The 15,139-nt window shown below is 39.5% G+C and overlaps 2 protein-coding genes across 6 annotated transcripts in view; one reads left to right on the forward strand and one right to left on the reverse strand.

The window, feature by feature from the left end:
* Positions 1-15,139, forward strand: part of LOC111872100 (sodium-dependent neutral amino acid transporter B(0)AT3) — a 197,564-nt gene that overhangs the window by 174,766 nt on the left and 7,659 nt on the right. For 2 of the 4 annotated variants that reach the window (XM_023865655.2, XM_033754532.1), the window contains exons 9-11: positions 141-303; positions 3,624-3,824; positions 13,675-13,771. In XM_023865655.2, coding sequence (XP_023721423.1) covers positions 141-303; positions 3,624-3,824; positions 13,675-13,746 — 436 coding nt within the window. In that variant the 3' untranslated portion in view covers positions 13,747-13,771. The remainder of the gene's footprint in view (positions 1-140; positions 304-3,623; positions 3,825-13,674; positions 13,772-15,139) is intronic. The other 2 variants (XM_033754531.1, XM_023865654.2) reach the window with 1 other exon arrangement.
* The window catches only part of LOC111872103 (NF-kappa-B inhibitor-interacting Ras-like protein), a 148,359-nt gene continuing 141,417 nt past the window's right edge, over positions 8,198-15,139 (reverse strand). The window contains exons 5-6 of one of the 2 annotated variants that reach the window (XR_002844173.2): positions 8,724-8,862; positions 8,198-8,415 (exon numbers count right to left, since the gene is read on the reverse strand). The gene's annotated coding sequence lies outside the window, so the exon portion shown is untranslated. Of the gene's footprint in view, positions 8,416-8,620; positions 8,863-15,139 lie in introns of those variants that run through there. The other variant, XM_023865666.2, reaches the window with a different exon arrangement.

Consider the following 15,139-nt stretch of genomic DNA (forward strand, 5'->3'; position numbering starts at 1 on the left):
AGGAAGCTTTGTCAAAATTTTATCACTTTCCAATCTTAGCTAATTGTTCCCATTGTTACTTCTCTGCTTCAAAGCATTAAATGGAATATGCTTTCTTTAAACCACTGAGGCTGATATGTGGGTCTGATTGCTTGTTTCAGATTTACACAAGATATAGAAGACATGACAGGTTATAGACCAGGATTGTACTGGCAAATCACATGGAGGTTTCTTGGCCCTCTGCTCATGACAGTTATTCTAATATCATCACTGGTATTCATGGTCATTAATAAGCCAGAATATCATGCTTGGAAAGCTGAAGAAGTAAGGACTATTGATTAAAATAATTAAGGATTCTCTGGGACCTTTTCCAAACTTTGCACTACTTGAACAATTTCCTTGAAAAAGTAGACTTTACAAAGCTGCATCCAAATCTCATTGACATGTCCCTTTGTTTCCTTTCTCTCTCTCTCTCTCTCACCCACGCACGCACCCACACACACACGCACACACACACACACACACACACACACACACAGATATATGACCAAACACTATGTAGCTCAACTTGTATACATTTTATTCCAATTATTTTTTTCTTCTACACAAAATGGTAATTATAAAACTGAAAAAACTACAAACGAAGAGTGCAGCACTAACAATATCACTGTTTTTTTTCTACACTTGAAGTAACTCCTTGAAGCCTGAAATTCATGTAAATGATATTTAAAATCCAATTCCTACCTCATGGAAAACACTGTGTTTCTGTTACAAAGACAAACCAATTAACATTGTTTAGAGAAATGATAGTAGATTATTCAGATCACGCACATGTACACACTCACATTCACAATTTCTCTCTCTGGGCAAAATGATCTGTTTTTAATGTTAAAGCAGTCACCACACATACATGCAGTAACCTCTCTGTCTTAAAATGCTGGAATAGTATTTGCATATATAAAATAATCTTCAATTATATATAGTTTTATATAATACCCCTGGAAATGTTCCACATGATCCGTAGCAGTTCTGTGATACTGCCAGCTTGAACGCTATAATTGAGGAAATTTGAAATGGCACAAATTTTTTATTCAGATATAGACGTATGCACAGCAATTGTATCAGAATAGCAACAGAACCTCAAATCTTCAGTTTAGAATTAAGTACTCATCAGCCTTATCTGCTGTGTGGATTACTAGATTTACTTCAGGCCTATTGGTTTTGCTCAGTTTCTCCCAGTCACTCTCCTCTGGGAGTAGGTCAGGTGAGAGCAGTAACCACCTACTGTTAGTGGGATCAGCAACATGACAAGCTCCTGACACAATTCATTAGCACTGTGAACAAATATATAAGATGTCTGAAAAAGCTGTGGAAAAAAAAAGAGAATAATTAATGTAGAAAAAAATATTTATTATGTGGAAGTAGTGATCTTACATTCCAGTAGCACAAAATTCAAAGTGTTTTTGTTACAGCAAGTTTCAGTGTAAGTTCAACACATGCTGAAATGATGTTGGATCTAGTGCCACATGCTCACAACCATAACTATGGTCACTGTTGCAATTGCTTCTGTTATGTGATGTTGCAGAGTTCAAAGATCTGCAATTTTCAAATGCCAGAAAATATTTACAAAACCCCAGAGGATAGAGTTCAGTGGTGTTTGGTCTGGCAATTTTGGGGGCCATGCACTAAGACCACCACTTCCAATTCACTTGTTCATAGAGCATTCGTTTAAAATCAGGTGGACATTTCCAAAATATGGGGGTGCTTCATCCTGCTAGGATCATTATTCATGAGGCAGTGATGGCGCTGTGTAATGTTGTAACACATCCACTTATGGATAGCTTGTTCTGAATGCTTTCTGAAAGAAAAGAGTTCCAATGATGCAATCCTTCACCATGCCACATCATATGTTAATCTTTGGTGTGTCCCCCTGATGTTAGTAATTTCTTGATGTGGCTGACTTCCCCACTTGTACATGTTGAAACACTACACAGTGCTCCATTTGCCTTGTGATGCATGAGTCCAGCTGAATGGAGTACCTCCACGTTTTGAAAAAATCATCCATCAGTTTTAAACAAACACTCACTGTACAAGTGGATTGAAAAGGCGGTTTCCTGGCATGAACCCAAGATCACCAGACCTAACACCAATGGACTCCATCTAGTTTATGTGAAGAATACTGTCTAGCAGGAGAAGTTGCACATCTTTGAACTCTGTGACATCACATAAGAGAGGCAACTGCCACAGTAACCAAAGCTATGCTTGTAAACATGTGATTTCAGATTGAATATTGGTTCACTTTGCATCAAGCAAATAATGGTGCTCACACTGAACCTTACTCCTACTGCTACTGAATTGTGAGGTCACTTCTTCAATTTAATAAATGTTTTTCCACACAAATGTTTCTTGCACACTTATCTTGGACACTTTCTATTATAGAATATACATAATACAGTTAGTCATGCACTGCACTACCTACCTGAGTTGCTTTACTACATTTATGAGTTTCTCTGGTTTTATTCTCTGTTCTCCTCTTGAGGAATTAACTAGCTTACTGATTTCCTTACTTGGAGAACTAAATATATTATAATTTCATTAGTCAATCTGGCTCATCCCAAAATCATACACACACCTTGAAATTTAATTTTGAATGGTGGAGTTAGTGAACATCCTCAAGTCCATTCATCATGGATCTTGTCAGGTGGTCAGATGGTTCACGGCTTAGAACCATGGCTGGGCCTCACACCCTATTGACAACTGCCCCACTCTGAGAGCAGTGCATTATATTGATCTGATTATTCAGTTCTAAAATTCCACCAACTTGCTCTGCTGGCTGATTTAAAAAGAATATGGCATGATTCAATGTAATGGTCTGGTGGCACAACTAATCTGGTCAGACATGCTGCAATAAAATGTCTTCTAAATTAAGGAATTTCCTTTTCATTTACAATGGGGCATGTGCATTACTACAGAAAAATATCAATAAAAACTAAAGACTGTTATTCCAGAGCAAAACATGTAATATGACTTCAGTCCAATTAAGTCCCAGTTCAAGTTCACTGAGGTTATGGTATTGTGCTACCTTGTTGTGAGGCTTGATACATTTCCTGGGGGAGCAAAGGACTGGTGAACACAATTAACATGGGGCTCTAGGGAGCTGGATAGACTCAAATGGTGGGCATCAGTTGCATCAGAGTGAACCTTTGGTTGCATAAGAGTCACTTTCTAAATTAGTGCAGATGCTTTAGGAAGATTCTGTACCATGGATTTGGCATGCAAGGTCCCGTCAGTCATATTACAGGATTCCTACAAAATTATGGCGTAAAGAAAGAGCCTCTTGCATCTATAACTGAGTTCCCAGAAAAATACTCCTGCAATGCAAACAAAGAATGATGAAGGCCACAGTGTTCTGGGATGTGATGCTATTTAGTGTGGATAAACATGCCACTTCGAGCTTAAGACTAAAGGCAGCAGCCTGATGGTAACCACCTAGCTAACCACATGGTGTCATATTCCAGTCTTAACCCTTTCAGAATCAAGGAATCAGAAAGCAGCCTTATCCTCATGTTCTTTCTCTTCAGTGTCCTGACCCACAAAGTTTTGCATTTAGGATTTCAGACTCTCAAATAATATTCACCTTCCAGGGCAAAACTGAAAAGGAACCATATCCTGATTGGGTGTTGGTGATTGCTGGACTCATGATCACAGCAGGCGTTCTGCCAATGCCTGTCGTGTTCATACTGCGACGTTGCCAGTGCCTCAAATTTGACCTTGACATCCACCAGGGTGCCATTCGACGCATTGACACAACTGTATCCACCAAGGAGATGATGGGAGACGTAGATGTGAGCTACCATTCTGCCTCTTACTTACACTTACAGAGTACTGATATGGATCACTCATTAACACTTTTCTTGAAGTAGTATTAAGTTCATAAACAGCTTATGCACAGTTTGTTCCTTTCCAGGAGACCTGAATATCAACATATCTTTTAGTCAAACTCATATCTTAGCCTCAGTCCATTGTTCAGTATTCTAATGAATGCAATGTTTCTGAAACTGGAGCTGTTTCTGTCCTCAGGTGAGGGGGGTGGGAGACACCTACTCGGTTGGGTCCATTAGAAAGTTGTAACCTCCATCACTTGATCCAGTTTCCAAAATGCCGTAGTCATTACCATCATGAGAACCCTTTAGAATCTACACAGAGACTATGTATGTACTGCATCATCCAGCAACATTTTCTTTAAAAATAAGTATGCACTGAAAGCAATGCTTCTGTGTTAGAGCACTTGCATCATTAATGTCAGATTTGTCAAATGACACTGCAAACAACAACAATGAAAGCACACAACAGTATTACTGTATGTTGATCAAAACACGCAGGAGTATACATTACAGAAGGGCTGTCCAACTCCAAACTACAGAGGCATCATATTAGAAAAACTATATTTTTTCCAGTGTACTGATACAGTATCTGTCCTGCATCAGTCAGATGTATCGAGCATAAACACAAATAAGAACTGGATCAATAAGATTCAAAGACATTTACTTCAGCTGAATATTGCTAGGTTGATTGTGCTTACAAATCAGCCCACTTAAGATTCAATATTGCTTATGATTATGGGGTTATACCAGTTCCAGTCATTTCTAAATTATTTAGTGGCTGTCATGTGAAATCAGCTGAAAAGTTATATGAAATATTTAGTGAACGCTTTTCAAGCACCGTTTTTAAACAAATAAAGAATTGACACATATTTTGGGGAATGGAAGGGTATTGTCATGGGTTGCTCAAAACCAAGTGACAGCCGATATGCTCAGAGTTTGGTGACCATCCACCACAGCATAAACTAAATATTTTGTACAAAATCCATTGTTCGAATTAAAACAAAAAGATAGAAACATAAAAACTGTACCTTATGGAGCATCGGAGAACAGAAATCTTGTGTCTCTGGTTAACTGTGTGACAGAAGGGAAAGGGTGTCTGTTAGGTTCCTAACAGGAAGAAGTTAGTCCATTTATTCATTAAATGTCAGTGGCTAGTTAGTCTGACAGGAACCAGTTGTCTTAAAAAAGCATAAGACTGACATAAGAAAAATAACCAAGCTCGGTTTGATGGTGTTACTGCTGATATTTTATCATGAGTAGATTTTGTGAGCATAAGTGACAAATATGCTCAGCCTCAGCTGAAATTCTTTTATTCTATAATAGATTACAATGGAGGTCTGGGTAGAGCACTGATTGGCTAGTACCTCTGCTACAGCTTTAAATCATATGCTTTTAAATTTTGCAAGTATTATAATTGGTTAGCTGCAAAAACTTGTCTGTTGGGCACAGTGGTTAGGCTGCAAGGACAATCTGATTTTCCAGCTGAGTCTCTGTTAACCTTCTCAGGGTTACAGTGAAAATATCTGTGCTTTTGCTAAGCAGTTCTGGGTGGTCACAATGCAATTATCTGTTATACAATGTTCTACATCTACTGTTTATATCCTAGGCAGAAAAAACTTGAAATAATGTAAAGCTACTGCCATCTATTGGTTATCCTTTTGAACTTATTTTGAAGAGGTTCCGCTAATATGTCTAGACTGGCTCTTGAAGAGTTTAGCAGTGTGCGTGTGTGGGTGTGCATGTGTGTCATTTCTCAGAGGATGAATAACTTCGTGTTTTGGACCATAAGCATAGTGTAGGTGATGAAGTGTTGGGGAATTTATCACGAACACTGAGTATAAGAGAGCATTATAAATCTGTTGAGAAAAATTCCAATATTTTTTTTATATTGTGAAACTACCTGACCTGACAGGGTTGCTGCACTATATAAATAGCAAATGTGAAAGGGTTTAGGTGAACCTGAAAATACCTCAAGTGACAAAAAAAAATATTATTTTAAATAATAGAAATGTTGCAAAAAGTTACCAATTCATGTACACACCTTCCATTTGATTAACAGCTTTAATAGGCCTGCTGAACGGCTCATGGCTTAACTGTAACACGGTATCAATTTCATGCTTTCACTTATAAATCTGTGAGGTACTGTGTGTGTATTTCTTTTAAATCTTTACTATGGCTTTATTTCCTAAGGTAATTTAGCCATATTCCAAGAGGATCCTTTTCTGACACTTGGTTTTACTGACCTTAATGGGCATGTGGCAGCAGTTTTTTAAGTACTGTGCCAAATAACAATCTGGTAGCAGCATTACTGCTGTCAGCTTAAGTTCTGTTTCTGTTTAAATCTGTCATCAATTTTGAGACAAGTGATATTTGTATAATTGCTTTATACCAAATTAAGGTGAAATATTTTTTTGGTCTGTACCATTTGGAAGCCAGTTTAATACTCATGAAAACAAGTTCATGGGCATGACAAATTGTTAATCCTATTCGTGTGGCTGACCAAAGAATAACAAAACTCAGGTTGTTACTGAATCCAAGGGTAACACATTTATTTATATTATGAGAGTTATTGTACATTTATTGAACTGGAGAGCACAAGATTGTGATTTTTAAACAGCAGTAGGGTGACCCACTAATTCATTCATTCATTTATTGACAGTTCTACAGAATCCATTGAGGCATCTGCCTCAGATATAGAACAAGTCAGCAATACAATATAATCCTGACTGCTTAAATGTTTATCTTTTTAATCATGATTTTTGTAACCAAGGTGATCAAAAGCAGTCTTCTGTGATGTGGCGCCGTGTAGAAATTGTGTTAACCAACGTTTTGGAGGAACATATTGCCTCCAACAGACTGTTGCACCTGCTCAAGCTGGTTTGCTCATGGATTTCTTCTTGTCTTCTACCCTGAAGATGGAGATGATACGTTCCTCCGAAACGTCGGTTAACACAACTTCTACATGGCGCCACATCCCAGAAGACTGTTTTTTCCATAGTTACTGCCGTGAAAACCTCAAATCTTGCAAGGTGATCAAAATTTGAATATGATGATTTCTATTTCAATAATTGGAATAACAGCTAAATGTTCATTTTAATTTTTCTAAAATTACAGGACCTGTCACTGAATTTTATTTAGTGTTGAAATTGGGACCCCCTATGTCAGAATACACACACACAATACACAATATACACACACACACGCGCGTGAGTATATGTACGTATGTACATAAAAAGAACATTATACTGTAAGTTTGTTCAAAGAAGCAATTTGCTGTGATAATTAAAAATATTAGAAATCGTACCACAGTCTGGAATGTCAGACTGTGGCATGTGTCCTAAGATATAGGTTTACTTACAGAAAGCTAAATACCATTTACAGCCAGATGAAATCTGTGAACCACTAACCAAAGCATTTTTATATAATATATTTTGGTTGTATATTTTGTAGCTGACACCCCACAAAGATTTTCCTTTTATAAATAAAACATTTCAGATGCCAATACATGGTGTCTTAGGATTCAGGGTGAGGAAAATGGAGCAATAAGTGGTACTTCATTTATTAGTTAGGATAGCCTAGTCATTACATTGACTGAGCTATAGGCTGGATGCTTGGAGAACCAGGTTTTGAACACCCAGAAGGGCACAGACTTTTCTCTTTTCCACAGTATTCAGATTGGCTCTGGAGTCCACCAGGCTAACATCCAATATTGTCTGGGGGCTCTTTCTATGGAGTGAAGCACCTGGGGCACAAAACTGACCACTCACCTCCATGTAGTGCCAAGGTTAAGAATGCATGGCAGTATACCTCCACTTCCCCATGTCTTCATGACATGACGCTTAATTAAGCTCAGGGACATTTACCTTTACTTTTGTATTAGTTATTGTACATAAAATGCACGGAGTATATGAGTTTTAAACATGAGTTGGACAGCACCGAACAGAATATTTTGACACTGTCACTGACTTCATGTATCTGTTTGTCTATAGTATGATGTAGAACTAGGGCTGCCACCTATCATTTTGACAAATACTGAACAACGTATTTTTCAGAAAATGATTTTCAATTGTCTGTAGAATCATCAACAACATATATTAATATATTTACTGCAAAATATTTGAATTTCCAGATATTTTTTTTTTTTGTGCATATAAAGATCCTCAATATGCACCATTCATTTTAATCAGTAAAATTATTGGCTATGTATTGGATGATTTGGGTTGGAGGTTCATCAAGGGCATAAGGATTTTTCTTTTCAACATCACCATGTTTGGAATGATTCTCTGACTTACTTAGCATCCTATCCAATGGATATGTGGAGCTCTTTCTTCAGAGGGTAAAATAGATGGAGCATAAGTCTATCACTCACCTCAGGCTGAATGTTTACCTTCATTCCCTTATATGCCTTCATAGAACAGCAGCTGCAGATATTTGTGCCATCACTAGGCATTCCAATGGAATGTTTTAAAATTTCCAGCTCATCTCCTAAGCATCACAACATGTACTAAAAGCACAAACCTACTGCCATCTCTTGGTTGTCTCTTAGAATTTCCTGTGAATTACCACCACAGTGACTCAGAAAACATTCCATTAATTTATCTTTTAATACTGTGAAAATGCCCAATGTGACAGGTTAACTGAACCACAGATCTGAATACTCAGTTGTGAAAGGGTTTGATTTAGTTTTACTACATAAAATATTACTTTCACTCTTTCCAATTATTTTTTCTTACTGGTATTTTCTTTACAAAACTTTAATTGCTTGCACTGTGATAAAATATTTTTTTGTATAATTCTGTCCCATTTTCACATTCAAAGCAATAATAGTTGTGATGTGGTCTAATCTAGGCTTGCACCTACTGGATAATGAGGTTCTTTCCACAGCCATCAAGCATCTAGGGTGAAAACCCTTCCCTCCATCGAACACTCAGCATGGGCACCAGTGGAGGAGGAAAGGGGTATCTGCCTTTCCTTCATGGATTTCCTGAAAGTATCAAAACTGAAATAGGAAGGAATTATATCAACCAGTAATACAGAAAATTGAAAGTATTTAAGAAATTAGTCTTCTATCCTAAATTTCGTGATATGAGAGTGGAACAAGAAGAGGTGGGCATTGCTAGGCAGCAGCACAGTAAACACCATTTCTGCAGCAACAGATACTGACACAAGAGGACATGTTGTTTTCTGTGCAGTCTGCACTGAGGCTATATAACAAGGATCAGTGGGAAAAGTAAGTCAACTGGAGGTCAGAGTCAGCAGTTAGCAGTCTTGGGTTGTTGAAAAGTTAACTTCTACAAAGCAATGACTAGGGAACAAGCAGAAGACTTCATGTGTGCTGCAGTTGTGGTGATTTACAAACAGGGTAAATCAGTGAAAGTGCTATAGTTATTTGTGGTTATGAGTTATGAGCATAAAATAAATCCAATTATCAATCAAAACCCCATGTCTAGTAACTAGCATATGACAATATTTTCTAGCAGTCAGTATTTTTTTCTTTATTGCTAGTGGGGTGGGACTAAGTCCCTTGTACTGCGGCCACTTCTGGCCTGTTGTACCAGCCCCAGATGATAGGTAAGGGTGATTGTGGAGCAATTGGTGGAATGAAGATTGGCAAGGGGAACCGAAATACTCGGAGAAAACCTGCCCCAGCACCACTTTGTCTACCACAAATCCCACTTGACCAGACCCGGGATCGAACCCAGGCCGCTGCGATGGGAAGCCAGTGACTAACCGCTTGAGCTATGGCGCGGCCATAGCAGTCAGTAAAAGTACATTTAATTGGCTTAAACATAAATTTGTAAGCAAATTTTCTGGTTGATCCCAACTGGAAAAATCCTGTGGGTGCCCCTGATGCTGCAGTATAAAATGTGTGGCACCATGGCTCCACTCCCCCTAGATGCTTACATGGCTTACTGCTTAGGCATACAGACCAATTTGTATCATTATTCTTAAAATTAATGAAAAATATTGACATGTCACTGCATTGCAAGGCAATGGCTCAATAAACACCCAGAGATACACATACACAACAAAAGGACAAATGTTTATAGCTCGTTGTTAGGTAACAGTGTCTAAAAACTGGTGAGGTAGCTATCTCATGACTTGTTTTCTGTGTGGTCTGTTCTACATGGCAATACAACTGTGTTGTCCATGCAGAGCCTATATAATGAAGACTCCAGGAGGGTTCAGCAGTTGAGAGTACAGAGAAGAGAATGGAGCATGTCCTTAGTGAATTGTGAAGATCGAGTACAGAGTAGGACAAAGAGTACAGAATGATTGAAAATGAAATAACAAGAAGACTTCATAGTCTTTGAAGCACTAGTTTCTGTGTTAAGATCCACTGCCAGGAGATGACTGGTGGGAACTGAGAATCCTAGTGTGTGTGCAACAGTTAACTGTAAATTGTGTAAATCAGCATTAGCACTATAAAGTGCTAATATATCCAATCAGCTGATCTAGAACTCACTGTTTTCGTTATGCATACCCGAATGTATATGTGACATTTTGGTGTCAGAAGTTGGCGGTTTGGATAATATTGAATTCACCAGCGGTGGCTTCGACCGTAAATACATGACAATTTGGTGTCAGTAGGCATGCAGCCATAAACTCGTGACAAGTGGAAATGGCAGCAGAAGTTGTATTGCACTGGATCAAAGACTGTATTGGGTAGTCATAACAAAAAATGGAACAAACAAGGCAGCAAATAAGGGAACACACTCTACACACAGGTGGAACCATTGTGAACACACCTGGGGGCCAAAATGGAAGAGGAAATAAAAGCCAGGCAAGACAAGTTAGATGCCAACAATGCAAAGAGAGACGCCGACCGAGAAAGAAAGGAGGGCAGACATTGAAAGTCTGTAATGAAATGATGGAGAGAGGCTGCTGGAAGAAAAGCCTACAAAGAGAAGATGATGGCCGAGTGGGAAGCCAACCAAAAAAAAAAAAAAAGCCGACTCTGTAAAGAGGATGGCCAAGTGGAAAACTGATGGAGAAAAATGGAAGGCTCAAAGATACCCAGATGAGAAAAAGTGGCAGCAAGGCTGGAAGTAATTCCTGACAAAACAAAGGCCAACCAGATGAGACTGGAACCCAAAACAGAACATCAAGAGAAGATGGATCCCTGGATAGCAGACATGAAGGATGATCAAAAAGAGAGGTCAGCCTGCCAAGAAGAGGAGGAGGCCAATCCAGGAGAAAAGGAGGCCATAGTGGAGCAGGCGATGATCCCTAAAAAAGAGGCCACGATTCACTCTCTGAGGGCATCCTGAGAAGAGACGATGGCCTGCCAAGAAACGACAGAGGCACATCTGGAATGCGAGAAGCAAGTCTCTGTGGATATGGAATCTGTTGTGGTGCATGAGGAATTCTGTATGGAAGATGCCGCAGAAGCAGCACAGGGTTCCTGCATCTAGCTGTAGGATGATGTGGTGTGCCAAAGGAACTGACCCAAGGCTGCCGCCTGACGGAAGTGTCCCATCATGCACCAGTGGCTCAGAGCAAGAGAACCATCTTCAGGAAAATTTGGACCCAGGGAAATTGTGGGCCACAGAAGGAATTGGCTACAGCCAGCAGGAGGCTGACCCAAAGTACAAAAGTGGCATCGTGCAGGGGACATGATCACAGAGATACGACCAGGACAATGTGGTACAAGAAATTCGGAGAGTACAGATGCTCAGGGAGAGGGTGTGAACACGCCATAATGGCAGAAAGGACTGAAGGACCTTGGCGGCAGATGGCCATAATATCCGAGAAAACAAGACCTGAAGAAACAACGATAGGAAATCATAGGAAATGTTAACAAGACTCCCATAAAGACCATCGGACTGGAGTTCATGAGGCAAGCAACCAGGATGTCCAGCAGGTTGCAGAAAATGAGGAAGTAGACCTTGTGGAAGGGTTGGCCCCCTCTGGAGTGGAAAATCAAGAACTGGGCATTGTGGATTGGTCAGCCGGATATGTGGGAGCACCGGCCATTCTAGGGGTTATAGCCCACTGTGGGAGAGAGAAGAAATAAGAAAATCTCTGGATGCTGGTGATACATCTGGATCTACTGACTTGTGAGCAGTGAGACACTCAGGGTGAGCTGGCTTTAAGGTGGGAGTGGTGGTAGCGGTTGGAGAACAGTCACCAGTTTCTGCATTGTCTGCGCTGAGGCTATATAATATGAGTCTGCTTGCAGCTAAGGAGAGTCCAGGAGGGTTCAGCAGTTGAGAGTACAGGGACGGGAATGGCGCGTGTCCTTAGTGAATTGTGAAGATTAATTGAGTACACATTAGGACAGGAGTACAGAGAGATTGAAGATGAAATAGCAAGAAGACTAAATAATGATCTGAAGCACTAGTTTCGGTGTTGAGATCCGCTGCCAGGAGACAAGTAGTGGAAACAGAATCCTAGTGTGTGCACAATGGTGAACTTCAATTTGTGTAAATCAGCGATTGCACTGTATTAATTGCAATTAGGGGAACTTGTAACCGAAGTGCTAATAAATCCAATCATCTGATCTAGAATACATTATTTTTGTCAGGCAATATGACAGTATCAATATGGTAAGGCTGTCCTCGTAACAGCCCATGAAGGCCCATGGGTGTGAGAGGTTATCAACCTTATGTGCTGGCCGCCCTTTACCCCTCAGGAAAATTCCTAGCACTCATTTATGTCAGAGGCTTAGTCAACCCCAGGGCCACAGTGAGGCTGAAAAGATTAGGTCAGTTGAAAAATGCAGTGGCCAGATTGGGATTCGATCCTGCAACCTTCTGGCTTGTAGCATAGTGCCTCAACAAACTATGCTACTGTATGCTCCCAAAAAATATCAGTGTATGTATTTTAATTATTGAATATTACTATCTTGATGTTAAAGGCCGTGCCATAGCGGTTAGTCGCTGGGTTTCCACCACAGTGGCCCGGCTTCGATCCCGGGTCTGGTCAAGTGAGATTTGTGGTGGACAAAGTGGCGCTGGGGCGGGTTTTCTCTGAGTACTTCGGTTTCCCCTGCCAATCTTCATTCCACCAAATTCCCTATCATCATAATTACCTGGGGTAACTACTGCGTAGTTGACCTCGGGCCGCCATGCCGAGTGGACCCAGTAGGACTCCACCCCCCACTAAGCAAATCTTGATGTTATTATATTATTAATAAGTTATCTTGGATGTCATTATTAAGACCATTGGAAAGCCTGGTATATGTAGAGTTCTGATTCAGGAAGTGTCTTGCATAGTCACTGAATTTTTAAAACTCATATTTGTAAATAAGTTGTAAGGCTGGTATGAAGTGTTAGGCTTCTTTCCTGCCACAGCTCATGGACTAAGCTGCATAAAAAAGGAGCTTTTTATGCTGCCTTCCAACATTTTTGGAGGGAAGAATGTTGAACTTTTATATCTATGCCCCTGAACAGCAATAGACATGTTAAAACAAAATTTCTATCAGTCTGAAAGACTGAGCTGTGCCACAGTTCATGTAGTTAGATGCAGAGCAGGCCTTTCTCCAAGTTCTTCTTTTTCCATTTTTCCCTCGGTGATTATTGTTTTACCACTGTTCTGCACTCATCTATCACCATCTCAAGGGATGTGGTAGAGCCCTGACCAGGAAGCATATTAACATATCCCTGGTCTTTAAGTTGGAGGCTTCATCTCTGACTTGACAGATGGCTGGTTAAAGTGAGGAAGTTAGTCTATTATTTTTAAGTCTGACTGACAATCCCTTATGGGCAATATGGTTGAACTGTCAAAATGAAGCTGAGGTGGTAGCTCTAACTTTACTTCTTATAGTTCTGCTTTTCTCTTTGTGAAAATCTGTCTGTGTTAGTTATAGGCTGAACAAGAATTTGGACCAGAAATGGCTGGTTCTGGTCGCTCCTCACCTGTGACCATGACAACATACTAACATTATTGCTAACTGTTAACATCATGTGAGTGTTGCTCATTTGTTCATTCATACAGCAAGATGTCTATGGGAATGAATGATTGGTAGAACAGTGTTTCAGTTAGTGCAAGTACTTCCCAGAGTTTCGTGGTATATCATGTTTTGGATTTTGCTGTAAGGGAAAGCATGTCCAATGAACATTTTTGTATACCACAAAAGATTTTTGCCATAAAAACATACAATGAAGTACTCTTGAGCAATCAGCCATGTCAAAATGGAAAGGATTTCCAAGGAACAAGTGACATTCATAAATACATTGTACAGCGATACCACTCACCACATTAATCTGACGTTGACCACAATTACAGTTTCCCAAGAGTCAGAATTCCATTCTTGGTACAACTGACTGCTGGAGAAGACTTCACTGCATGTGCATGCTGTTAAAAGCTTCAAACATTACATAAAAGTGTGATTATAGAACATAATATTGTAATGGTTCCTAGGTGGTACCATTACTTGTAAAGTGGTTTGCTTAATGGGGATTCCTTAAATTATATTACCTGCCACACCCCAGCAGTCATTTTGATAGCATGAATTTTTTTACTTTCTTTAAGAGTTCATTTGCTCATAGCACTGGCGTGGGCTCTGCATCGACACACAGGTCTTCATTTTGGCAATAAAGCAGTGCCATGCTCTTGTTAAAAGTACATCTGCTATGCTTACCCAAAGCTACACAAGTGCATTGTGGAGTAGGATGCTTGCCATAGGAATTTGCTGACTGTGCTCTACCAGCTAAATGTGCGGTGTACACTAATCTAAGATTTATTTCTACAGCTACAAATGTTCATTAAATTCTAACTTAATCTATCATTGCGGTCAGCAGGATCACTTCACCTTCTTCATCCCCATTCCATATCTGTATTAGCCATATGAATAATTTGGTCTATTTAATCTGTATAAAGTCTAGCTCAACTTGCTATTTGGCTTCACCATATAATGCATACCTAGAAACAGTATTCCAACAAACTTCACCATGCTGGCCTGTCTGCAGCTTCACTTAACACATGAATTTAGAATGTGGCCTTCTGCTTCTCACTAAATTCACTATTTGGTAAATGGCATCTGTCTTTATGTCAGCATCTCTTACCTCAGAAAAACTGCTTCATTCACATATCGACTCAACATGTGATCTACACGTGCTTACTGATTCTCACTGATCTAGCGATCTAATTTACCGCTATGTCTCCCATGTTCAAATAAATGAAATTTTCATTATGGAATAAAATTAAAAGTATTCACTATAATATCCAAGAGCAAGCCATAAAAAGTATGGATAAAAAATTAATTATTTAATATTGACGTGGGCAGGACTATTCATAGACTTCAAGAAAGCCTATGATTCAGTTAGGAGGGA

The sequence above is a fragment of the Cryptotermes secundus genome, unplaced genomic scaffold (genome assembly GCF_002891405.2).
Source record: "Cryptotermes secundus unplaced genomic scaffold, Csec_1.0 scaffold417, whole genome shotgun sequence".
Classification (NCBI taxonomy): domain Eukaryota; kingdom Metazoa; phylum Arthropoda; class Insecta; order Blattodea; family Kalotermitidae; genus Cryptotermes; species Cryptotermes secundus.